Raw genomic sequence first — 27,281 nt, forward strand, 5'->3', positions numbered from 1 at the left:
GCAGAAGTCAGTAAGGACACCATGAGAATTGCTTTTTTTCTGTTAGGCCCCATGAAGACCTGAGTGGGAAAACGCAGTCATATTTTACTTCCCTTTTACTAATTTCATAGGGCCTTCAGAAAACAAGGGAATGGTGATGGAAACGAGTGGGGTGGAACAGAAGTCTCAGAGGTGCCCTGAAGTAGGATGGGATGGATGAAGAATAAAGAAGAGCAAAGATAGGGACTTTAATGCCGGCTCCAACGCCTACCCCTTTCTTCTTTCTCTATCTCTGAAGCCTTGAGATCCCTCTAATGAAGCTGTGCCGGAGCGAATGCATGAAGAGGGCATACTCAGACTGCCCTCTAACTACATAAATCTATCTAATTTTTCTGTCTCCTTGGTTCTTAAAGTTTTGGTTCCCAAAACCCGTCTCTCAAGCTCCAGGACCTAACATACGCTTTACACAGAACGGGCATTAGCATATATTTTAAAAGGACATTCTTGAGATGAAGAGTCACACTGTGACCCTCTAGACTTAGTTTGCAAAACCTTTCCCAGGCAGGATCTCATCGTGCCTCCCTGAATGCCCCTAGTGTTAGGTGAGGCCGTAGCTACTATCCCCACTCTACAGTTGAGGAAAAGTGTGCTCGCAGTGGCCCAGCAGTCAACCAACTGCAACAAATCTCCACAGACCTCGCTTCTAAGGGTCGAGCCCCAGAGGCAGCTTTAACTCTCACCGCCCCTCGCGCAGAGCCTGCCGGGAGTTGTAGTCCAATGTCCCGCGGTTTTTGTGAGTTGGACTACAATGACCAGCATCCCCCGCGCTTCGCTTCTTGCCCGGTCCCTTTCAGCCTTGGGCGCTGGGGAGGCTCCGCAGACCTGCTAATTGGGAACCGATATGGCAGCGACTCTAGGCAGCGGGGAGCGCTGGACCGAAGGTACCAGGTCTTTGCCGGAGGGTGCGACAGGGCAGAGTTGGGGGAGGGATGGGGCTCCTTGAGATTACTGAGGGCTGAGATCCTGGGCCTGAGGTGAAAGATGGATGCCTATGAAGAGATGCTGAGCCTCAGTAGGGTTCCGAATTAGGTGGGAGACCGGCCAGGGCAGGGGCCGGGATCTGGAAATCAGGAGCGCTGGCTCAAGCTAAGGAACCGGCCAGGAGCCCAGAGTCACCCGTAATGACTTTTTTGCCTCCGGCCCCCCGCCCCGCCCCGCCTCGGCCCTTGCCCAGCTTAGGGCCCGCGGTGCTCAGGCCCCGCCTGTGCCAGGGTGGCTGGGTCAGCAGAGTGATGCGGATTCCTGTAGCTTGCTTTCCCAGCCCCTATGCTCGCTCCTCCCAACTCGGCCGCCTGACTCTAGGTCTCTTTTTGGTGCTGTTCCTGCAGCCTGCACCAATACCGACAGGCCGGTCTTTGCCATCCTGCAGTTAAGCGAAGAGTATTGATTCGATCCCTATTATGTACCCTGCATTATGCTGATCATGCAGCAGGGATCTGACAGACATGGTCCACTGAGATCACAAAACTCTCAGTCCATTGAGGGAGTTCGACAGGCAAACAGACAATTACGAAACAGAGCCACTAAGTCCTGAGCTACACAGCAGGGTCTTAGGTTTGGGAAGCATACTGACAGCCTGGGTGTCAGAGGAGGCATCCGGAAGAAAGTGTGACATATGAAGAGATGAAGGATGCCTTGGAGTTAGGCTGACTTAGAGGAAGAACGTTGCAAGCAGAGGGAACAGCATGTGCAAAGGCACAGAGAAAAGAGAAAGCATGGCTGATCTGAAAGGCATTTGGTGTGGCTAGAGCATAGGCTGCAAAAGAGCTTGTGGTAAGAAAGGAGGCTGCAGAGGCAGATAGGCCTATGATAAGAAATTTGGACAAGAAGTAGTGGGTAGGGGCACCTGGATTGCTCAGTCAGTTAAGCGGCTGTCTTCTGCTCGGGTCATGATCCCCGGGTCCTAGGATCGAGACCCGCATCAGGCTCCCTGCTTAGGGGGGAGCCTGCTTCTCCCTCTCCCTCTCCCTCTGCCTGCCACTCTGCTGCCTACTTGTGCTCTCTCTCCATCTCTCTATCAAATAAATAAATAAATAAATAAAATCTTTAAAAAAATAAAAAGCAGCAGCAGCAGTCGGTAATCACTACGTATTTTAGGCAGGAGAGAGACATTTCTAAAGCCTTTCCCGGATCCTCCAGACAGGACCTGAGTCCTCTGCCTTCTTTGACTGGATTGCTATGGCCTTCTTAACATTCTCCACGTGTTATGATGAACTGAATCTTCTCCCTTTAAACTATAACCTCTTTGTGGTCAGAAGTATGTCTTTTTTTTTTAAAGATTTTATTTATTTATTTGACACACAGAGAGAGATCACAAGTAGGCAGAGAGGCAGGCAGAGAGAGAGAGGAGGAAGCAGGCTTCCTGCTGAGCAGAGAGCCCGATGCGGGGCTCGATCCCAGGACCCTGAGATCATGACCTGAGCCGAAGGCAGCGGCCCAACCCCCTGAGCCACCCGGGCGCCCCCAGAAGTAGGTCTTATCCATACATTTCCTTGCTCTATCTAGCCAAGTGTCTTGTTCTATAACTGCTATTTAAAAGAACCACCCCTACTTTAAATCTTAGGTGGGAGGCATGGCAACAAAAACAACAAATTATTTTATGAGCCATGTCACTTCTGACCATGGATCACAGAAAAATAGGCTTTCCCCTGTACTGCGCTAAAGGTAGACGCCTCTTGAAAGGCAAGGTTTGGGGGCCTCTTAAGCCCCTTTTCTGGCGCTGATTCAAAATTATTTGCTGAATGACCACTGTAGGTATGGTGTAAATATTATGCTTCACGTTTCTAGCATTATAAGTTTTCATGGTTGTCTCCGTATTTACTACATTGTTTTCTCAAGGGAGATGTTCGTTCAGTTTTATGTGGATGCTTAAAAGTCAGGATGATGTCAGTAGTTTGGCCCTCATACTCTTCGCCCCAAGCAGCCTCCCTGATAGTGAGGGCAGATAGCAAAGCTGATTGGAGATCAGATGGAGGCCTAATGGGGGCTGTTGCTTTGCAGCTTACATTGATGCAGTTAGAAGAAACAAATACCCAGAAGATAGACCTCCTGAAAGTCATGACCCTTGTGGGTGCTGTAACTGCATGAAAGTGCAAAAGGAAAAGAAGTCTGAGCATGAGTGGAATCCAACCCGACAGGGTGAGGGGAGTGCCACTTACACTGAGGAACAGCTGCTTGGGGTACAAAGGTGAGTCTGTGGTGGGATTCAGTGAGTGATTTTAACGTAGAGTTCCTAGCAGAATGTGTTATATAAATATAGACTGCTACTATACTTTTATTATTATTATGGAAGCACAACAGCTTCTTGGCTGCAGAGGCAAGCCTCGGTGGAAGTAGAGTCTTGGGGTATAATCTGAGGTAGCTTCCCTGCTTCTGTGTAGAAGAGGCAGGGAAAACCAACTAGATGAAACAGACATCTATACAACAGTCTAGCCAACAACAGCAGGGTACACATTCTTCTCAAATACACACGAAGCATTTTCCAGGGTAGATCAGGTGTCAGGCCGCAAAAGAAGTGTCAATAAATTTAAAAGGATTAAAATCATACAGTGTGTGTTCTCTGATATCAACAACAGAAGCAAATTTAGGAAATTCACAAATATGTGAAAATTAAACATTATATTCCTAAAATAACAAATAGGTCACAGAAGAAATCTTAAGCAAAATTACAAAATACTTTGAGATGACTGAAAATGAAAACGCAACATAGAAAAATGTGTAGGGTACAGCTAAAGCAAAGCTTAGAAGGACATCTATAGCTATAAATGTTATATATATATATTTTTGTCTGTTTGTTTGTTTTGTTTTAAATCTAAGATCAGTAACCCAATCTTCCACCTTCACGAACTAGAAAAAGAAGAGCAAAAAGAGTACACTAAATCCAAGCAAGCAGAATGAAGGAAATAATATAGAGTGGAAATAAATGAAATAGAGGTTAGAAAAACAAGAGAAAATCAACAAAAGCAAAAATTGGCTTTTTGAAAATGTCGAAAAAATTGACAAACCTTTAACTAAGCTAACCAAGAAAGAGAGAAGACTCAAATAACTAAAATCAGGAATAAAAGAGGGACATCACTACCAATCTTACAATGATAATAAAGATTTTAAAAGGATACTATGAACAATTGTACACCAACAAATTAGATAACCTAGATGAAACAGACAAATTTGTAGAAAGGTACAAACTAGGAAATCATATGGACCTACTACAAATACAGAGATTGAATTCATAATAAAAAAAAAAATTCACCCTGTGACCCAGCAATTGCACTACTAGGTATTTACCCAGAGGATACAAACGTAGTGATCTGAAGGGGCACGTGCACCCCAATGTTTATAGCAGCAATGTCCACAATAGCGAAACTATGGAAAGAGTGCAGATGTTCATCGACAGATGAACAGATAAAGATGATGTGATGGTAATACCTACACATGATGGAATATAACTCAGACATCAAAAAAATGATATCTTGCCATTTACAATGATGTGGATGGAACTAGAGGGTATTATGCTAAGCAAAGTAAGTCAGAGAAAGACAATTATCATACAATTTCACTCATATGTGGAATTAAGAAACAAAACAGAGGGTCATAGGGGAAGGAAGGGAAAAATAAAATAAGACAAAATCAGAGAGGTAGAGAACTCATAAGAGACTTAACTGTAGGAAGCAAACTAAGGGTTACTGGAGTGGGGGTGGGCATTAAGGAGGGTACACGATGTAATGTGTACTGGGTGTTATATACAAATGATAAGTCACTGACCTCTACCTCTGAAACTAATAATACACTGTATGTTAATTAATAGAATTTAAATAAAAATTTTATTTTTTTTAATAAAATAAAATTTTAAAAAAATTTCCCATAAAGAGAAACTTAGGCCCAGAAACCTTCACTGGTAAATTCTACCAAATGTTTGAAGAATTAACTAATCCTTCATAAACTCTTACAAAATATACAAGAGAGGGGAGCACTTCCCAACTCATTCTCTGGGGCCAACATTACCCTGTGACTAAAACCAGACAAAAACATAAGAAAACTAAACTATCAATCAATATCCCTTATGGATATAGATTCTAGCAACATGTAAAAACACATAAAAAGGATTCTATACCTTGGAGCACCTGGATGGCTCAGTCGGTTAAGCATCTGAGTCTTGGTTTCCGCTCAGGTCATGATCTTGGGTCTGTGAGGGGCCCTGCATCTGGCTCTGTGCTCACTGGGGAGTCTGCTCCTCTCCTTCTCCCTCTGTCACTCCCCCCCAGTTATGTGCGCTCTTTCTCTCTCTCTCTCTCTCAAATAAATAAATAAATCTTTTAAAAAAAGATCATATACCTTGACCAAGTGGTACTTATCCCAGGAATGCAAGGTTGTTTAACACATGAAAATTAATCAGTGTGATACACCATATTAATAGAATAAAGGACAAGACCACATGATCATTTAAATAGGTGCAGAAAAAGCATTTGACAAAATCCAACACTGTTTCATGATAACAATACTCAACAGAATAGGAGTAGAAGAGAACCTCAACTGATAAAGGCTATCTATTAAAAAACCCACAGCTAAGATCATCATACTTAATGGTGAACAACTGGATGCTTTCCAAGATCAAGAAGAAGACAAGTATGTTCACTCTAGCCACTTCTATTTACCATTGTACTACAGGTTCAAGCCAGGGCATTTAGGCAAGAAAAAGAAATACAGAAGTCACCCAGATTGGGGGCACCTGGGTGAGTCAGTCAGTTGAGCTTCAGACTCTTGGTTTCGGCTCAGGTTGTGATCTCAGGGTCTTGAGATTAGCTCCACGTTCTGGCTCTGCACTCAGCAGGGAGTCTGCCTGAGATTCCCTCTCTTTCTGTCCCTCCCCATGCTTGTATATGTGCACATGCTCTCTCTGTCTCTAAAATAAATAAGGAAATCTTTTTAAAAAATTAGAGGAAAAAAATTTAAAGAAGTCATCCAGATTGGAAAGAAGTAAAACTGTATTCATAGATGATATGATATAATATAAAAAATCCTAAATAGAGACGCCTGGGTGGCTCAGTCGGTTAAGTGTCTGCCTTCTGCTTGGGTTGTTATCCCCCAGTCCTGGGATCAAGCCCCAGGACAGGCTCCCTGCTCAGCAGGGAGTCGGCTTCTCCATCTGTCTGCCACCCCCCCTGGACTTGTGCCCTCTCTCTCTCAAATAAATAAATAAAATCTTTATTTAAAAAAAAAAGAAAGAAAATTCTAAGGAAGACACTCACACTGTTAGAATTAATAAATGAGGGGCACCTGGTGGCTCAGTTGGTTGTGCATCTGCCTTCGGCTCAGGTCATGATCCCAGGGTCCTGGAATCAAGCCCCTGCAATACGTTCTCTGCTCAGCGGCGGGTCTGCTTCTCCCTCAGCCTGTTGCCGCTTGTGCTCATTCTCTCTCTCTCTCTCTCTCAAATGAATAAATAAAATCTTAAAAAAAAAAAAAGAACTGATAAATGACCTCAACAATGTTATAAAATATAAGATCAGTATACAAAAATCATTGTTTTTCTGTACCCTAGCAATGAACAATCCAAAAATGGAAAAGAAAACAATTTTAATTTATAACACCATCAAAAAAGTATAAAATGCCTGAAAATACATTTAACAAGAGAAGTGTAAGATGTACACTGAAACTACAAAACTTCATTTAAGGAAATTAAAGAAGGTCTAAATAAATGGGAAGATTGCCTGTGTTCATAGAGCTAAATATTGGAAAGGATTATTTTATTAAGGCTTAATATTGGAAATGGTGGTAATACTACTCAAATCGATCAATAGATTTCACATATCCCTATCAAATCCCTCACTGCCTTTTTTGCAGAAACTGATAAGCTGATCCTAAAATTCATGTAGTAATACAAGGGACCCAGGATAGCCAGAACAGTCTTGAAAAAGAACAAAGTTGGAGGACTCACATTTCCAATTTGAAAGCTTATTACAAAGCTACGTTATGAAGACAGTGTGGACTGGTATAGGATAGACATGTAGATCAATGGAATAGACTTGAGAGTCCAGAAGTAAGCCTTTAAATTTATGGTCAATTGATTTTTTTTTAATGTAGGCTCCACACCCAGCATGGACCCCAACCTGGGGCTTGAACTCATGACCCTAAGATCATGACCTGAGCCAAAACTAAGAGTCAGGCACTTAACAGACTGAGCCACCCATGTGTCTCAGGTGTCTGACTCTTGATCTTGGCTCAGGTCTTGATCTCAGGGTCCTGAAATCAAGCCTGGCTTTGGGCTCCACACTCAGTATGAAGTCTGTTTCTCTTCCTCTTTCTCTCTCCCTATCCCTCTCTGCTGCCCCTCCCCCACCTCAAATAAATAAAATCTAAAAAAAAAATTTTAAAGAGTCATATCCACCAACCAAGTCACCCAGACACCCTCAGTCAACTGATTTTTCTTTGACAAGAGTGCCAAGGCTGGGGTGCCTAGCTGGCTCAGTTGTTGGACCACACAACTCTTTATCTCAGGGTCATGAGTTCAAGCCCTACATTGGGTGTAGAGCTTACTTTGAAAGAAAAAAAAAAGAGTGCCAAGATGATTTAATAAGGGAAAGAATTGTCTTTTTTTTTAAGATTTTATTTATTTATTTGACAGAGATCACAAGTAGGCAGAGAGGCAGGCAGAGAGAGAGGAAGGGAAGCAGGCTCCCCACCGAGCAGAGAGCCTGATGTGGGGCTCGGTCCCGGGACCCTGGGATCATGACCTGAGCCTAAGGCAGAGGCTTTAACCCACTGAGCCACCCAGGTGCCCCCCCCTTTTTTTAAAAGATTTTATTTATTAAGAATTGTCTTTAATAAATGTGTTGGGACAGGGGCACCTGCCTGCCTGCCTCTCTGCCTAGTTGTGATTTCTCTCTGTCAAATAAATAAAATATTTAAAAATAAATAAATAAATAAATAAATGTGTTGGGACAACTGGATATCCACATGCAAAACAATGCAGTTGGACTCCTTTCTCACACAAACACAAAAGTTAACTCAAAGACCTAACGTAAGGCCTAAATGTAAGAGCTACAACTATAAAACTCTTAAAAGAAATTAGAAGAAAATATAAATCTATGTCTTCATGACACCCAAAGTACAAATGACAAAAGAAAAAAAAGGGTCAATTGAATTTTGTGAAAATTTAAAGCTTTTGTATTCAAAAGATACCATCAAGAAAGTGAAAAATCAATCCACAGTACAGGAGAAAATGTTTTTAAATTATGTATCTGATAAGGGACTTATATCTAGAACATATAAAGTACTCTTACAACTCAACAATAAAAAGACAAATAGCCCAATTGAGCAATGGGCAAAGGATCTGATAGGCATTCCTCCAAAGAATATATACAAATGGCTTTTAAAAAAAAAAATCTACAAATGGCCAATAAACACATGAAAAGTTGCTCAGTATCATGAGTCATTAGGGAAATACAAACTAAAGCCACAATGAGATACCACACCACCTCACACCCACTAGGATGGCAATAAAAAAAAAAGGACAATAGCAAGTATTAGTAAGAATATAGAGAAATAGAACCCTTATATTAATTGCTTGTAGGAATGGAAAACAGTGTGGCCAGTTTGGAAAATAGAAGGCCAGTTCCTCAGAAGGTTAAACATAGCACATGACATAGCAATCCACTCCCAGGTATATAACCAAGAGAACATACTTCCACACAAAGACTTGTCTATGAATGTTCGTACAGAATTATCCATAATAACTCCCAAATGGAAACAACCTGCATGTCCATGAACTGATGAATGGATAAACAAATTGGGGAATATCCATCCAATGAATACTTCTTGGTAATAAAAGGAATGAAGAACTGATACATGCTATAACATGAATGAACCTTGAACATTATGCTAGTCAAAGAAGCCAGACACAAAAGTCCACATATTCTATAATTCCTTTTATGTGAAATGTTCAGAATGGCAAATTTATAGAGACAGAAATTACATTATTGGTTGCCAGGGGTTGGGAAGTAAAATGAGGAATGACTGCCAACAAGTATGGGGTTTCTTTCTGGGGTAATGAAGATGATCTGGAATTAGATAGTGATGATGGTGTACAAATCTGAATATACTTTTTTAAAAAATCAATGAATTGTGCATTTTAAGAGTGAACTTCGTGAATTGTAGCTCAAAAAAACTGTTACTCAACAAATAAATTTATACACAAGAGAGAAAGAGGCAGAGGAGTATCTACCATGGAAGCAGGGATTGGAAAGTGGGTGAGGATCCAAAGATACCCATGGGCAGCTCTAGAGGAAGGACCACGACTAATATTCCAGACCCTGCTTTATAGTCCAGCCTCTGTTACTGAACTCTTGAGCAAGATGCTGGACCTCCCTCTGTCTGACTGGATTGTGTAGTTGCAAAAGACTGGAGATATTCTCTAAGTGCCTATCAGTAGAGGATAGATATAATTCATAAAATGCAATAAGTATAATCCATAAAAGCAGTGCAGCTTTTGAAAAGAATGACATAGATATGTAATAGCCAGTATTTATGGGCTGTCAAATGCTATCAAGTACCTTGATGAATACTTCATTTAAATGATAACAGCTTGTAAAATATAGTTGAAATTGTTATCCCATTTCAGAAGATAACACTGAGTCACAGAACTTAAGTACACAGCAAGATAAGATCCCAGCCAAGGCATTTTGACCCCAGAGTTCATGCTCTAGTACAACATTTCTCAGAGTGTAGCTTGGGAACCCCAAAAACCTTGGGAGTCTGCGAGTTTAAAACAATTTTGATAATAGTACAAACACATTATTTGCCTTTTTCACTCTCATTCTCTCATGATTGTACAGTGGAATTTTTGAGAGGCTACCTGATATGTAGTTATATCGTCACTGTTTTAAAATTTATTGTTTTCCTTTCTAGAATGGTAAATATTGATAGATATACTTCACATGAACAAAACTCTTCTGGGGACTCAAGTAATTTTTAAGAGTATAAGAAACTTATGAGATCACAAAGTCCAGAACTGCCATTCTAATCTAAACTATTGTCGCGTACTCATCTCTATACGTTACCGATCCATCTCTAAGAAACACTTTTAGTTTAAAAAAAGGGATGGGGGGACGCCTGGGTGGCTCAGTGGGTTAAAGCCTCTGCCTCCGGCTCAGGTCATGATCCGGGGTCCTGGGATTGAGCCCTGCATCGGGCTCTCTGCTCAGCGGGAAGCCTGCTTTCCTCTCTCTCTCTCTCTGCCTGCCTCTCTGCCTACTTGTGATCTCTGTAAAGTAAATAAATAAATAAATCTTTTTTTAAAAAAAAGGATGGGGAATGTATAAAGATGATACAATATATTTAGATTTAGGCAAAAAAGAAAAGGGAGAGGTGTCTATACATACAGGATTCATAGAAAACTTCTCACATGGCTGTCCTTCGGATGGGAGATTGGGGAGCAGGGAATAGGGAAGCAGGAAGTTTTTTGTTTGTTTTTAAAGATTTTATTTATTTATTTGACAGACAGAGATCACAAGTAGGCAGAGAGGCAGGCAGAGAGAGAGGAAGGGAAGCAAGCTCCCTGCTGAGCAGAGAGCCCAATGGGGGGCTCGATCCCAGGATCCTGGGATCATGACCTGAGCCGAAGGCAGAGGCTTTAACCCACTGAGCCACCCAGGCGCCCCGGAAGCAGGAAGTTTTTTCACTGTATATAGTTTAGTACTGTTGGATATTTTTCTTCTACCACATGTGTATATATTAACTTTTTAAAACAAAGTTTTGAGGGATGCCTGGGTGGCTCAGTGGGTTAAAGCCTCTGCTGTCAGCTCAGGTCATGATCCTGGGGTCCTGGGATCGAGCCCCATATCGGGCTCTCTGCTCCGTGGGGAGCCTGCTACCTCCTCTCTCTCTCTGCCTCTTGTGATCTCTCTCTGTCAGATAAAGGAATAAAAAAAATCCTTAAAAAATAAAAACGAAACACAAAGTTTTGATAGGTAGCCATAAGGAAAATGAGAGAGCGAGAAATCACTAGGGTGAGTAGGTGTTTCTTCTGACCTTGCCGTCCTGTGATTGAACTCTCAGGGGCTTAGCCTGCACCTTCCTGTAAGGATCTACCCACTTGCAGGAATACAAGAAGAATAAAATATCAGATGTAAAAATACTTTGATTTTAAAATTTTTATTTTCTGCTGCATCATTTTTTTCGGATTTACCCCAAACTGCTTCCCCCCCGCCCCGCCCAACCCCGGTAAAAATACTTTGAAAGGCATTAAGCTCTTGGTGGGAGGAGGACCTTGTTAATCAATTTGAAAGTTTTATGAATGTGTTCACAACTTTTCTTTTAGGTTTGCTTTGGGGCTCACAGATTGGAGGACCAGATGTAAATGTAAAATGTAAACGGGGTCTTTGTAGACATACATGTTTCTGATGTGTGTTTTTAGGATCAAGAAATGCAGAAATTACTATGAAATTCTGGGAGTTTCTCGAAATGCCAGTGATGAAGAGCTTAAGAAAGCTTACCGAAAACTCGCCCTGAAATTTCACCCTGATAAGAACTGTGCTCCTGGAGCAACTGATGCTTTCAAAGGTCTGATCATGAATTCCTGTTTAATTCTGCCACAAGATGTTTCACCCTACCCTGTCATCACTTTATAAGGCCACAAGCAGGGCCTTTTTTTCCTGCCATACTTCTTAAATAGTGATTATCAGCATAGCTCCCTCCTGTCTTCGTTCACTTACTTTAATTTCTTTTGGAAGAAAAATATTTGATTTATCTGTAATGGTACCTTTTTAGATCTGAGACATAAATAAAAATCTTACTTAAGACCTTCACCCCCAGTGAAGCTCTTGATTCAGGCAAGAATTATCAGTGGATGCTAAAACTGCCAGGTGACAGCTTTTTGTTGAATAGAATGGTCACATGATGTCAGAGCATCATTCCCCAGAATACCTACTGATTACAAAGGGGGAAATTTGCTTTATAATAGAGATATCTAGCTGTCACCACTTTAACCCAGTGATCCAGCTTATCATCACCAATACTGGACCCACCTCACATTATATGATATGGCACCTGTGTGGTATTCTTCCCAGAATGTTCCACCCGAACCTAATAGCGAGGAAACCATCAAAATGTAGGACATTCTACAAGGAACACTGTCCTGCTCTCCAAAATAGTCAATATAACGAAAAGCAGAAAAGGTGGGGAGACTGTTCTAGAGGACAAGAAACTAAAGGAGTCTAAGAGCAAATACAATGCATGAACTTTGGATGAATTGCATGGATTGATGTTAATTTTCTTAGCTATGATAATGGTATTGTGATCATGTAGGAGACTCTTCTAGGAGGTACTGGCTGAAATATTTAGGGATGACGTGCCATTATAACTGCAGCCTACTTTCAGATGGTTCAGCAAAAGAAATCTGTATATACTACGTGTACATATGTATTTATGTAGGTATGGAGAAATGGAAGCAATGTGGCAAAATGCTAACAGTTGATGAACAAAATAGAGGGTATACATGTGTTTATTAACTGTTTTTTTTTTCAACTTTTCTGTAGATTTAGAACTTTTCTAAAGAAAAGGTTAAAAAAATTATAGCCCTGAGAAATTTAAAGTCAACATTTACCTCAAAGGACAATCTCCCTTTGTTAGGGTGCCATTGTGAATCTTGCTCTCCCCACAGTTTCTACAAAGAAACTCTAGATAACCCACATTCTCTTTACACCTTCACGTAAAGTATCTCACAGACTAACGCCATTTATATGAGAAATTGGCCAGATTTCAAGGGATGTGATATTGAAACAACTATTTAGCCTTTTTTATTTGTTTTTCTCTACTTAGCTGTTTTATTGCTGTAAACATTTAATATAATTTCCTCGCTGGAAGAATCATAAATGCTCTTCCTGACTGTGTTTCTCAGAGTATTGGCTGAATTAGAGGTAGGGAATGGGGATGTCTTAAAGATTTTTTTCCAATAAAAAAATTTAAAAATAGGGGCACCTGGGTAGCTCAGTGGATTAAGCCGCTGCCTTCGGCTCAGGTCATGAGCTCAGGGTCCTGGGATCGAGCCCCGCATCGGGCTCTCTGCTCCGCAGGGAGCCTGCTTCCTCCTCTCTCTCTGCCTGCCTCTCTGCCTACTTGTGATCTCTCTCTCTGTCAAATAAATAAATAAAAAATCTTTAAAAAAATAATTTAAAAATAATTTAAAAATAAAATAAAAAATAAAAAAAATTTTAAAAATAAAAAAAGATTTTTTTTCAAGGTTTCTTTGATTACTGGCAGTGATTGTATGTTTAAATTAATTTTAATTGGACGATATTTGCACATTTGTGCATAGAGAGAAGAGGTGATGGTAAGCATGTGTAATCTATCCAGTCTTTGCTCTGTCACGAAGGCACTGGAGATAGGTTTCCTAATTTCTAAAGTCCACTTTCTAAACCTCTTCTTTCTAAAGTAGGCTGAAATGTGACTGTGATTAGTGAGGACTTTGCTTTTAGCCAAGCGATGAATTTTACTGATTATTTTATTTAGGAGATTGTTTCTGACTTCAAGTTAGAATACCACTGCCTATGTATGAACTGTTTCCAAATATAAAGTAATTCCTCTCAAGGGAAATATGGACACATTTTTGATGAATGAAAGCAGTAGTTCTTAGTTCGTCTTGAGTCCCATATTGTTTCTGGCTTATCAAACTAGATCATGGAAAATGTCAAGGGTAAGAACTCTGGTGAACTTTCTAGGCCCAAACACCCTTCCTTAGTCCCCCCACAACATCATGCAGCAGCCTACAACTCTGGGCTTTTCATTGCTGCTTCCTGCGTTACCCTCAGCTACACCAAAGACTACACTCAGGTACTTTTTTGTTTTGGTTGCAGCAATAGGAAATGCCTTTGCAGTCCTGAGTAATCCTGACAAGCGACTCCGCTATGATGAATATGGAGACGAACAGGTGACTTTCACTGCCCCTCGAAGCAGACCTTATAATTATTACAGGGACTTCGAAGCTGACATCACTCCAGAAGAGCTATTCAATGTCTTCTTTGGAGGACATTTTCCTACAGGTGAGTATTTCAAAATTATAGCTGGAAAATTTCTCTCTCTCTCTCTCTCTTTCTGTATCTCAGCTAACTCCTCTTCGAGGATCTGAATAGAGGGACCATGGTATGGTAGAAACAGCAAGAATTTGGAATCAGATAAGCTAGGGTTTGAGGCAAGTCTGTAGCCAACTGTGCATGACTTTAACCAGATCCCTTGGTCTCTCTGGTTCTGTTTCCTCACCTGAGAAATGGGGCTGATAACATATACCTCACAGGGCTTCTGTGAGGATTAAATATTTTTAAGTGCTTAAAAATAAGTAGGAAGATGCCTATTATCATTATTGCAAAATAACAGCTGTATAAAGATAAAAGTTAGAAAAATACCCCCAGGGAGTTGGCCATTGGAATAATTAAATGCCCAGGAAGTAAACTGAATTTTATGAATTGCTCTTAAAGATACTAGTGTTGGGGTGCCTGGGTGGCCCAGTCAGTTGGGCATCCAACTCCTGGTCTCAGTTCAGGTCTTGATCTCAGGGTTGTGAATTTGGGCTCCATGTTGGACTCCATGCTGGATGTGGAGCTTATTTATAAATAAATAAATAAATAAATAAATAGCCTACTTATTTATAAACAAACAAACAAAGATACTAATAACATAATCTGATATTGGACAAGGAAGCAGATAAGAGCATGTCAGACAGGATTCATGGCCCAAAGGCTCTTTCTTTACTAGCCTTTTAGGGTTCTCTCTACTCACTAGTCACAAAGGACTATTTAAATAAAAGCAGGAGAGCACATTCCATTTGCACCTGGTTCACTTGGCTTACCTACTGTTGTATTTTTCTACTGAGTAAAATGGGACAATACTCTGCCATCAGAGAACCTAGCTGGGAACAAGGATCTTGAGAAAAGCAAGGAAGGAATGTTTGCCATATCCTATACAGGTTTTTCTCTCTTTCCCAGGAAACATTCATATGTTTTCAAATGTGACAGATGATAGCCACTATTACCGCCGGCGTCACCGACATGAGCGGATGCAGACACGGAAGGAAGAAGAAGAAGAGAAGCCTCAGGTACCAAGGGAGGACAGCCAAACTGCTGCTCATCCACTCTTGTCCTGAGCTGACTTTTACAGTGTCTGTGATCAGGTTTTGGAAGTTCAACTTATGTTATTAAAACATGTTATAGGAAAGCAGAGGCAGTGGCGGGAAGGGGTAGGTCATTGGTCCAAATGGGCCAGGATGGTACCTCCTTCCCCACTCATTCTTTGGTGGCTGTTCTAGGAAATTAGTTCCCCTGTGGGGCTGTCTTGATCAAGGTTTTCTTCACTGCAGAAAATAGAATATAGAATATTTTAAAATAGAATATAGAAAATAGAATATTTCCTTCAGAATATTCAGAACTAAAGGGAGTTGAAAGTAAGGGAACTAGGGAGTCTCCTGAAGCTCAAGGGCAGGAATCACAGGATAGGTGGGAACCAGAAACCAAGGTACAGACAGGCACCCATGCAACTATCTGTCCATAACTCTTTGTGGCCAGATTGTGTCCACCTTTCCCACCTTTCTCTGCATCTGCTTTATTCTCTTTAAGCAACCCAGCTTGTTCTGCTTCTGCTTACAAATAACCAGTCCACAATGCCCAAGAGCACATGTCCTTTATTCAGGTAACTGCGCAGTCTCAGTTTCCACGTTTCTGCTAGGGTTAGATGTCTCCCAGTCCATTCAGCAACAGAGCTGCATAATACTAACCCCACCTCGTGAAAGTCACAGTCTAGGCAGACTCACCCAGAGGTGTCTGCTTCATGGGCCTTAGAAAAGAGGACTACATGAGAATAACTGGGTGTCAATACAGGTTGTGGGTGGGTCTCCTTCAGTCTTCTCCGCAGAGAGAACAGACTCTGGGCTTTGTGCAGTACATTGCAGTAATTCGTATTTTCTTTGGGAAAACTATTCTTATTTTCTGTAAGCTTTACATTGATGAGGAACACTTACACCCAATATTTTTTTTCTTTTTCAGACTACATATTCTGCATTTATTCAGTTACTTCCAGTTCTTGTGATTGTGATTATATCTGTCATTACTCAGCTGCTAGCCGCTAACCCCCCATATAGCCTATTCTATAAATCGTAAGTCAAATATTTATCAATCTTTCTTAACAATTTGGAGGGTAAAAGACTTGAATATTTCGCTGGTACTGCTAACATTTCATTTCGCCCGTATAGAAAACACTGGTTTTTTGTTTAAAGGAACAGCTGGATAGTAATAGTGCAGAGACTGAAAAATACTGGAGGCAGTTTCCTGTGGGCTCAGGACATGGATTATTTTGTTCTACAGCGACATCATCTGATCAGCTGCAGAATAGCAGCAGCTGGTTTCTGAGGGATGAATAGACTAACTCCAACTTCAGATTAAATCCTTATCATATCATGTTAGCTTTAGAATGGACCCTACTGAGCTTGTGGTCGGATCTCTGGACCCCTCTAGGTCAGGAACATAGTATCTGAGATCCAGTGATTATTTTCAATTTAAGTAATTGCAAGAAGGGACATTTATTCATGATGAGTCTATATAGTCAAACCATAGTAGGACATTACTTTGCTTTTGCAGAAAAATGCATGCAAACTATGAGCTATGATAGGTACTTCTTTATTTCTTCAATTAGTTATTTGGTTAATTGGTTTTTGGTTAGTTAATTGGTTTTCATCTTTGAGTCCCCAGCATCAACATCAACTGGCAACATGTTAGAAATGCAAACTTGTAAGCCTCACTCCATACATATTGAATCAGAAACTCAGAGGATGAAAACTAGCAATCTGAGGGTTTTTTTAATTAATTAATTAATTTATTTGACACACAGAGAGAGAAATCACAAGTAGGCAGAGAGGCAGGCAAAAAGAGAGGGGGAAGCAGGCTCTCCGCCGAGCAGAGAGCCCAATACGGGACTTGACCCCAGGATGTTGAGATCACGACCCAGTCTGAAGGCAGAGGCTTAACCCACTGAGCCACCCAGGTGCCCAGCAATCTGAGTTTTAGTAAGTTCTCCAAATAACTCTGGTTCATTGTCTGAGGATCACTGGATTAATTTATTTTTTTTTAAGTAGGCTTCACACCCAGCTTGGAGCCCAACATGGGACTTGAACTCACCACCCTGAGATCCAGACCTGAGCTGAAATCAAGAGTCAAACACTTAACCAACTGAGCCACCAGGCACCCCACTGAATTAATTATTTTAAGATAAATGAGAAGTGAGTCGTTACTCATTATGGTTTAAGAGGCAAAAACCTTACAAAATGGGGGGACCTGGCTGGCCCAGTGCATAGAGCACGCAACTCTTAATCATGGGGTTGTGAGTTCAAGCCCCACATTGGGTATAGAGGTTACTTAAAAATAAAATCTGGTAAAAAAAATTTAAAAACCTAACAAAATGTGGAATCCATGGGGTAGTATATAACAGGAAGAGTCCTTGCTGGCGATCACTGTAGACTGAAAACTATATTCTACATCAGTATCTTCATTTTACGAAAAGGAAAGCTGAGTCTCAGAGAGGAAATACTGCTGTCAGATCACCCTGGCCTGATTCCCTCTATTTCCCGACTTCCCATGTTTCTCCATTTGCTATTTCTCCCTCTTTTCTTACCCACCCAGTGGGGCAGAGAGGAACTTGCCCTGCTAACACGTTCCCAGATGGAGGTGGGAGCAGTCATGGCCTGAACCCTTAGATATCCAGGAAGATGCTTAAGTACAGAAATCAAAGGAGAAAGCTGGGAAAATATTAACTCAGTCGAAATAGAATTTGTCAAGTTTGAATAAAACTAGCCTGGATTTTGCACGTTGCTACCACATTGTTTTAACTAGAATTTGAGCTTCTTTCTGTACTTCCTTACGGTTAGTGTTTAGTTAACCCAGAACTACTGACGTTTCTGAGCACCACATACTATTGGATATATTAGACCCACAGAGAGTTAGTACAGAAGCATCACTGAAATCTTTTGTCTGATGTTTTTGCGGTTCTCACTTAGCAGCCATGTGTGAAGTACTTTCTCTCCTGTCCTAAAAATTGGTGCTAAGTTGGTGTACACTATCTGGTTATTTGTGAATAGTTTACTGTAACAATCAATTCATTTGCCCAACATTTACCAATAGCCTGCTCTGTGCCAGGTACCATGCTGGGTCCTACACAGTGTACAACATATTTTAAGCATTCAACATTCAACTTTTAGCCCAGAAACCAATATAAGAGAGGGGATCCTTGAAGAGACTAATTATACTGAGGCTGAATTCACAACATGAATACACTAACATAATGATGACATTACAGTTACTGTTTTGCTGGGGAAATTATAAATGTTAGGTGTGTTCAACAGTGGTGCTTCCATCTGCCCTAAGAAAAGGGAATTATGGTCATGATATCTGTGCAGCTGGAGTTAAGAGTGAGATTGCCATATGTAACTGGCTTACCTGAGCCTCTGTCTCCTTGTCTCAGGACCTTGGGCTACACCATCTCCAGAGAAACGCAGAACCTGCAGGTGCCTTATTTTGTGGACAAAAACTTTGAGAAGGCCTACAGAGGAGCATCTCTCCGTGACCTGGAGAAGACGATAGAGAAGGATTACATTGATTACGTCCAGACGAGTTGTTGGAAGGAGAAACAACAAAGTAAGATGTTGTCAAAGGGACTTTTCACTGGTCGTCATGCTTCCAACCTGAGGCATGCCCAGCTTCCCAGTCCCTCCTCTCTCCTTGAGTGGCACATGTTTATGTGATCAGAGGGCCCACTGGGGGGACAGAGGCCCATCTGGGACACCACCAAAAAAGTGAAATTCATTGAGAGGACACATATGGCCAGAATTTGGAAACCTTGGGAACTTAGGCAGGCAGCACTAGTTGCCTATCTGTCTGTCTGTCTACTTCTCTCTGCTCATCTGCCCCATTCTCCTCTCTGCCAACTGCCTTCCTTTGCTTCCTCAAGCTTTCCTCCTTCACAACCTGGTTTTGCCCTCGTTGGTTTTGGTTGCTACCCTCCTCGTCACTCTCCCAGCTTCCACAAGCCCACTAGTTACTGGCCTCTTTCTACATCACAAGCTTCCTCTGTAAGTGTGCAGTGCTAGCTGGTTTGGTCCAATTCCCTAAGCCCACATTCCCTAAAAGAAAATCTGATTGATCCAGCCTAATTGTTTGAGCCAGACCAAAAGTTGGCTCTAGCCAGCTGGGGCCACCTAAATCAAAAGTGAATCTACCTGGGTCTGCCCCTTCAGTAAGTGTGGTTTTGAGCAGGCCTTCCATTTTGCTCCTTCTCTGAAAACAATGGGGGTGTCAGTGTCCGCCAGTTGGTTTAGGGAGTAGCAAGGGTAGCCCTGCCTCTCAGCCAACAGGTTCATTTTTCATCCCACTTGAATTCCACACATATACGCATGTATGTACACCTGTGCAGGCGGTGGGGGGCATATACACACACCCTTAATAACTGTATCATATAAAATGTGGCTTTACTTTTTAAAAAGCAAACGCACTCATTTTTTAAATGGTATAACTGGATATTATTAAATGTCTAACAGAGCTGATAAAATTAGCCCTTTAGTCACAGTGGCACTAAGCCCTCGCTGACCCATCATGCAGCCCAGCTCCACCCCCAAGTTAATCTGTCCTTCCTAGGTGTTCTTAAAACGCTTTGTGCATGCTGCTAGCACAGTACTGCTCTCAGTGTTAACGCTCTGTAGGTACGTGTCAGTCTCCCTGCTGGACTGCGGGCCCTCTGACGATAAGAGCCATGTCTTACCAATCTCGTGTCCCAGGCCCCTGGCACCATCCTTGCTTCAGAACAGGTGCTCAACAAATGTCCTTGGAAGAGAGGATTCTCAGGCCTGGAAAATAATGAAAATGTTTGCAGATTAAGAATCACAGAGCAGGGTTAGTGTCTTTATCCTAGTCCTTAGGGACCTTGTCTCTGCCCTCTACTCCTGTAGGGAAGAGCCCACCTCCACTCTCAGGTGCATTAGGAGCTTGATAGGCAATGGTTCTGAGACATAAGGGAAAATTAAGCAGGAGAAAGTTGCTTTTTAAAATTTATCAAAAAATAAATACTGAAAAAAACAAGGAGGTCAGGAAGTACCCTACCTCACGTTAAACTAGTTGTTGCAAGTTTCAAAAATCAGAAAAGAATTTTGGAGCAAGAAAAGGCTTTGGACAGAAAGGCATCTGATACATGGATCTAAATCAGGTGAAGGCCACAATGTGTGTCCTAAAAGTCCCCATTGTATTCACCCCTGGGAGGGTTTTGAATTTGTTGCTTTCTGCAAGAACTGGATGAAAATCTGCATTTCACATTCTTCAGACACACACCCACCCACATGCACTCCCCAGCTGGAACTATGCACAGAGCTCACGGTTAAGGATTACATCTAAAATGGCTCTTAGGCTTCTTCTCCCCATCTGCATGAGGCCTAGTTTCAGGACTTTGGTACCCTCTAGATATAAATAAAAATCCAGTAGGTAAGCATGATGCATGTACCCACAAGTTCCAAAGAGGGGGTTATCAGCACACACCCCTTAAAAATCTATTTCTGGCATTTAAGGACGGTGGCTGTCCAGACTCTCTGCACGACCCAAATGCCATTTGAGAATGAGCAGCATCTGCCCTCCCAATCCAGCAGCAAGTGCAGCCAACAAGGTTAAATTTAGCACTTGGAGGTTGTAAAAATAAATCCACTTGAGAACGAAGTTCACTCTTGGCAAAATACCTACTGGAAACTGTTTTTAGCAAAGTTAGCCATTGTCTTTTTTCATCTTTTGTTCATTTCTCTTCTCTGTTTTCCCTTAGAATGTTTAATCTGAGTGAACTTCTGTGAGTAATCCCCTACTCTGAACACTGATGGCCCTGTTTACTCCTCCACAGCTGCATCTAATCAACCCAATGCCAGGGGAAGTGGCCATTGCCACCAGGCTGGGATGGACAAAAGTAACAGCAGGATCTGCCTCCCAGCCTGGCAGAGCCGAGCTGAGATCCTGGCCCTGCGCGGCCAAGGAGCACTTCTTTCCATGCCCCGGAGCAGGGCAGCACCGTGGGTAGGAGATCAGACTTTGCAATGGGGATAAAATGCTCTTCCTCCTAGAGACACTGTCCGGGTTATAGAAGATGGTATGGGTATAATGCTTAGCCTGATGTCTGGCGCATATTAAGCTTCCAGTTCCTGGTGGAGTCCGCGCCTCGCATGGTCTTGCTAGAGTGGATGCAGTACTGTCCCAGGGAGCTGGATCCTGAGGGTTGGCTGGGATCCGTGTGGCCTTTTAGACCACAGGGGTGCAGAGGGTTCTTTGGAGGGGCTCTGGGACTTGCTTCTTCAACAATTTGCCTGAGTCAGTTTGCCTGGAAGCTCACTGCTCTGTCCATCTATCACACAGGAGTTCGGGACAAGGGACATTTGTTAAGGAAGAAAAGCTGTTCTCTTGATGCCCCTTCCAGGAATTTTTTTTTTTTTTTTAACTTAGAAGTCACTGAGTATGAACAGTCAAAATATGTCAAAAGTAGCATATTAATTGAGTTGACCCTTCTACTCATGGAAGGGCAAAAGCATTCGCTGGCTGTTTGGAGAGAAGTTTCTCCAAGCATGGTGGTGGGCAGTTAGGATGTGGTTCCTTGAAACACTGACATTATTGCAAAGTCATTGATCTGGAGCAGGGGTCTCAACCCCTGGAGCATTGAAACCTGGTTTTAATGAGCTTTATGAAAAGCTGTGTGATATTTTGAGAAAAGCATCCATCTAAGTGCAGTTACCTTTCACCAGCTTGTTAAGAGTGGACTCCAATGTAGAAAATAGTAAGAATCCTTTCTAGAATGAGATGTCAGGCAGTGAGGCACTGAGATAAGCTCAGCAAACAAAACACCTAGGGAAATCACTGAAGGAAAAGTAAAGCCACAGAATCTGTTCCATATGCCGGCATACCGATGACTCCAGAGGACCAAAGGCGTAGAGGCCTGAACAGGTTTCCCACATGCCAGAGAAGCCAGGGAAATGGAGTTGGTGAGGTGGGCAGGCCCAGGGCGGGGGCTTTCATTTGGGTGTGGCGCATGGGGCTACAGGAAGCGCTATTGCCCACAACCATGAGAGCGCCAAGGCACGCCCCGGCACGCCCCGACTGGCAGGCACTGCAGGCAACCGCAACAGCGGCTAAGAGCACATTGTTGGGGGCCCCGGGGACAGGCCGCCTGCCAAGCCACTAGGGCCCGGGCTCAGAGCCTCGATTGTAGAGGGAGGGTTTTCGTGCATGGCCACCCCTCACCCTGGAGTCCTGCACTTAATCTGCACTTTGGGCCTTCCTTGGTGTAAATAGAATCATTGTGAGCAGAAATGCCAGTGTTTTGTGTTGATAGAAACTTACTCAGAAACCAATGCCCATTGTTCCCCCTGGCAAAGTATTAATTCCTGTTTCCAGTCAGTTTGCTGATTAATCAGACAGGTGCCTCTCGTTCCAGCAAGAAAAACAAAATCTGTTGGCAGGATGATTAAGAATGGATAGACAGATTTCAAAATGATTAAAATAGCATTTTCACAAGTATGGTCCTTTAAACACCGAGTAGCTGCCTGCTGTCGGAGGCTTTCAAAAGCCACACAGCCCATCCAAGCGTGCCATCCTGTTAATACACAACACGTCTCGGGTGCGGGGGGTGCTTTTCAGGCTTTCCTCCCTAAGAATGTCTCTGAAACCTGACAAAAGAATGAAAAATAGAGGCCGCCAAACTGCCGTTGCATCGGGAAAGAACGGAGATTATATTCTGGTTAAAAATAGAATGACCTTCTCCACCATGAAGAGAAAATGAAATTCATTTAGTCAAGGAGACAAAGGTCACCGGATCCAGATGATTTCACTTTTAAAAGAGCCCAGCTGTCCTTGGCCTTTGAGTTAGGGACCCCACATGTGGTGAGGGAATGAAGAAAGCTGCCAGTAGCCTGGCCTTCTATAGAAGGCATACCCACTGGAGGGAGGCTCTGTGTCAGTTAGCATGTCTGAGTTATGATCCAGCCACGCAGGGGACAGAATGGAGCAGCTGTCTTTGTTTCAGATGACAGGAACAGGCGATTGGACTCCATTCTCTCCCAACTGCCATCTGAATGCCATTCGTAGAGAGGCTGTGAAACGGAGTCTCTTCTTACTGCACACGTGCGCGTTTCCTAAGTCTGGTGCCAAATGTTCTATTGATAAGAACTAAGTCCAGTGCTTTTATAGTAGAGCACAGATACTGTAGGACTCCAGGACCACAGGTGGCCTTTAATCCTCGGCACTGGTGTAGCCGAGCCGCGGGATTTGAGTTTCTCGAATAAATGAGTAAGCGTTTCTCAAATTTAATTAAAAGAAAAAGCATGAAAGTAAAAGGAGCTGTGGTTCCAGAAATACTGAAACAAAACAAAGGAGCTCAACTCTCTTGATGAATTGGTTACCTCTTTTATCTTTCAGAGTCGGAATTGACAAATTTGGCAGGATTATACAGAGATGAACGACTGAAACAGAAGGCAGAGTCGCTGAAACTTGAAAACTGTGAAAAACTTTCCAAACTCATTGGCCTGCGCAGAGGTGGCTGAGAGGATGCTAGTCCTACACCGGGTTGGGGTTTTGCTACTTGTTAGTATTTATGTTCCTAATTCCATTTTATAATACAAAATTAGGAAATGACGAACATTTTACAACTTGCTAACTTTCGTGGGCAGAGTTGAAGGCACTTGAGCATGGAGCCAGACTTGCCATCACAGAATCCTTCCTGGGGATTGGCTCCAGGGGCCACGAACAGTCCACCTGAATTGAATTAAAGGCAAAGCGTTTGATGCAGCGCTCCCTGCTCCATGCCTATCCTGCCACTAGGATTGTAGTTCAGGCATCCCAGGGCAGGTCCATGTTTTCTTCCTCCTCCCCTTCTTCAGTTAAGTCTCAATATCCGGTCGTTCCTACGCATAGCCAAAGCAGCTTCACATTAGTTGTTTACAGTGTATATGGAGAATGATAGCTCTCCCTTCCTGTGAGTCCTCATGGCCCCTAGCATTCAGCCCTTGGAACAGGTGCCCGCCCAACTTTGCATTTTCTAAGGGAAATGAGAGATGTAAACTATTACAGTCAATAGTTTTCCATTGCCTCTCTCTGTCCAGAGTTACTAGCATTAGCAAACTGCCTGATTTGAGTTTCTTTTACTTCCTTAACCCTCTCTCTTTTTAGAGGGTCCAGAAAGTTAAAGCCACTGGGTAAAAGAAACAGTTCCATGGACAGCCCAGCAGCAGAAAGCAGGGACCTGGGGATGAAGGTAAAACACAAACCTAAGTCTCAGCTTCTGGGTGCAAGTTCCCGAGGCCATCACAGAATCTGGAGAATATGGGTGTGGTTTTTTTTGCCATTTCCTCTTGCAGCATCACACTTGACCGGAGTCCCTACACCCCACACAAGTACAGTGGTCAGACCTAAGAGCAGACATTGCCGGCCAACCAGACTGGTTGCTCAAGCCTAGAGCTGGAGGTGAAAGACCCTCTTTCCATTGCTTTGGAGGTCAGTGTTGGTCCCAGCCATCCCGGTCTTTAACCCAGGGCCCCATCGCTTGTGATATGAGATGCCTTTTCATGTAGTCAACATTTATTGAGTGCCTAGTGTGAAGCCGGAGCTCTCACATATATTTTCTTACTTTAGCCTCCTCACAACTCTGTGAAGGAGACATGTTATCCCTTTGTTTATGAGAGAGAACATTGGCCCAGAGAGGATGAATGGTTGACCCAGTCACAAAACTGGTAATGGCAGAGCTAGGTTATCAAGTAGAAAATGTGAGGTCATTCCCATTTCTTTGGCAGTTCTAGCCAGATTGGTAAGGCATAATCTTTCCCAAGGATGCCCCAGTACCCCCGACCATGTGACCCTGTGACCATATATCCTTTTTATGGCAGTCCTGCGTTCACTCCGGATCTTCCTCCCTGGCCTTGAGGGAACAAGACCCTCTCTGTAACAATTCTGTATATAAAACAAGAGGTCCTCAAAGGCAGGCAGCTGTTCCCACTGGTGACAAGGAAGAGGTTAGTTACTACATAGGCCTGATGGTTCTGGGCCCTCTCTTCTAAGTGAACTACCAGGACTGAGCCGCCTAGATCATCATGAATCAGAACCTGGAAGATCAATAGGTGAGTGTAGTCTACACTCCATGTTTTCTTCAGGAGGCAAGGAAAGTTCCTATATCAAAACTGATTTCCAAAGCAGAGTTCGTCCTTTCAGAGGCATAGCAATGATTTAGGCAGACGTGTCTAGCATGGTTCAACATGGACATTCCACAGGGTCAGGAGATGAGTCCAGAGGTGAAGAGTAGATCTTTGGTGGCTGGAAGGGGACACCTGCTCAGCTGTGGGGAGGGGAGCAGCTCCAGAGAAGCCAGATTTTGCTGCTCAGCTAGGTCTGTCTTCTTGGTCTGGGGGGACTTCCTTGATCCTTTCTGAGTAATTGAGGGGATTTATACTATAAAATATGCCTGTGAGCCGAACAGGCTTATGGAAAGTTTCCCTATTCATGCAAAAATCAAAGCTCTCCCCTCCCCAACTCCAGTCTCTGCTAGAAAAAAAGGGACCATGATTAAACTGACTTGACATGGATTTCATGGCAGAGATGAGTTGCCTGTTATGGTACAAAACCGAGGTAAAACTAACTCCATTAAACATCAGGTCTCTTGTCTGTTTTCATAGCACTGATGGTACTATTGTATTTATTACCTAAGAGACTACAACACATCTGTCTTTCCTCTCAGTAGAATGGTATTTGCCTTTGTTAAAGAATAGTTTCATCTGTTTGGTACAGTCCAGAATATAGCTGCACTCTAATTTCCTGGGTTCTGTTGTAAATGGGTTGTCTGCATGGTGGTAAAATAAGCATCTTCCTCTTGCCTACATCTTCTGGAAGTTTTCCTGATTATGTATAAACTCCTTAGGTAAGGCTTTTTCTTGATGTTTTGCCGCGTAGTTCTCTACGTTTCCATGAGCATTCACTCTGAATGGAGAGGGGTGAGATGGGAGGGCTGAGGAGGTCTAGCGGCTCGAGCAGAAGGTGAAGCTCCCACTCATCAGAGTGAAAGGGCTCTCTGCGCCGGCTGATCAGCAGTGAGGAGGGGAGGGTGAAAACCCTTCTCACACAGAGGACACCAGAGCCTCAAGGAATCTGTGTCCCCACATGAACAACCCTGGGGTTCATCTGTTCAAACCAGAAAACTTCTGAACTTCCTGGATCACCTCCAGGGCCTCACAGCTTGGGACGAGTGACCAGTAAGAAAGTGCCATTGCTATGTTTTCTGTTGGAAACTATTAGAAATCACACTGAACTCCAAACCCCACCGGAACATGGGATCCAGAAGCCCGGCCAAGCCTTGCGCTGTTCTCATTTTCATCCTTCACGCTCAGGACTGGCTTTGTGAGGAGGCACTGTTGGGATTCCAGAAGTTTTCTGTTACAACTGGCCACACTTGCTAGCTCATTGTCCCTGCATGCTCTGTTCCTCACAGAAGCTAGCTCTTAATTAGTATTTATTTTGGACTCATTTATGGTATAAGCTTAGTGTTCTAATATATTTATTTTTGGAAAGGGCCCAGTTACTCTACATCAAATTTTTTGAGCCTGCGTTGCTGATCCCTCGTGCAGTGACCACCGAGTAACTATATATCCATGTGTTCGATATTGATTACATCATTTGCATCACACTCAGTATTTGGAATTAATGATGTGAATGTTCTGTGACCAGAGCTGGGTTTGACACCGGTGGAATCTGCTCCTGGGGGAATACGAATCCTGCAAACTCTGGTCACCTAATCCACTGCATCTGGATTGAGTGTATTTTAACAGAGAAAGAAATTAAATGATTTTATACAAAAAGAATGGGTCTATATTTTCCCTTTGTTCTTTTCCTCTTGCTCATGTCACCCCAGGGCACCACGTCCTTCCTCACTGCCTTGGAGCCACCAAGACTAGAGGAGGCCTACTCTCCTCTGTTCCAGCCTTCTCGAATCCGTCACTGGAACTATTGGTGTTAAGAACAACAGAGAACTGGTGGCATCACAAATTCCATAGGCCTCTTTTATCAGGTAACAAGAGTAGTCACAGCATATCACAGCCAATGCACAGAGTTAAACCACTTAACTTCCGAAAACCAGGTGTTATCCAGTTCCTTAATGACCAGTTCCTTAATGACCTTGTTCCCGATGCCCCATGTTTCAGGAAGTCTTGGTTGAAATAT

At 42.7% G+C, this 27,281-nt stretch overlaps 1 protein-coding gene across 1 annotated transcript; it reads left to right on the forward strand.

Moving 5' to 3' along the window:
• The first annotated feature begins 823 nt into the window (after positions 1-823).
• Positions 824-25,746, forward strand: DNAJC18 (DnaJ heat shock protein family (Hsp40) member C18). Its single transcript, XM_045999474.1, has 8 exons — positions 824-920; positions 3,040-3,226; positions 11,450-11,595; positions 13,887-14,072; positions 15,012-15,121; positions 16,065-16,174; positions 18,532-18,704; positions 23,499-25,746. Exons 1-8 carry the CDS (start codon positions 881-883, stop codon positions 23,621-23,623), a joined length of 1,077 nt encoding a protein of 358 aa, XP_045855430.1. The 5' UTR covers positions 824-880; the 3' UTR covers positions 23,624-25,746.
• The last annotated feature ends 1,535 nt before the right edge of the window (positions 25,747-27,281 follow it).

This window comes from Meles meles, chromosome 3 (assembly GCF_922984935.1).
Source record: "Meles meles chromosome 3, mMelMel3.1 paternal haplotype, whole genome shotgun sequence".
NCBI lineage: Eukaryota > Metazoa > Chordata > Mammalia > Carnivora > Mustelidae > Meles > Meles meles.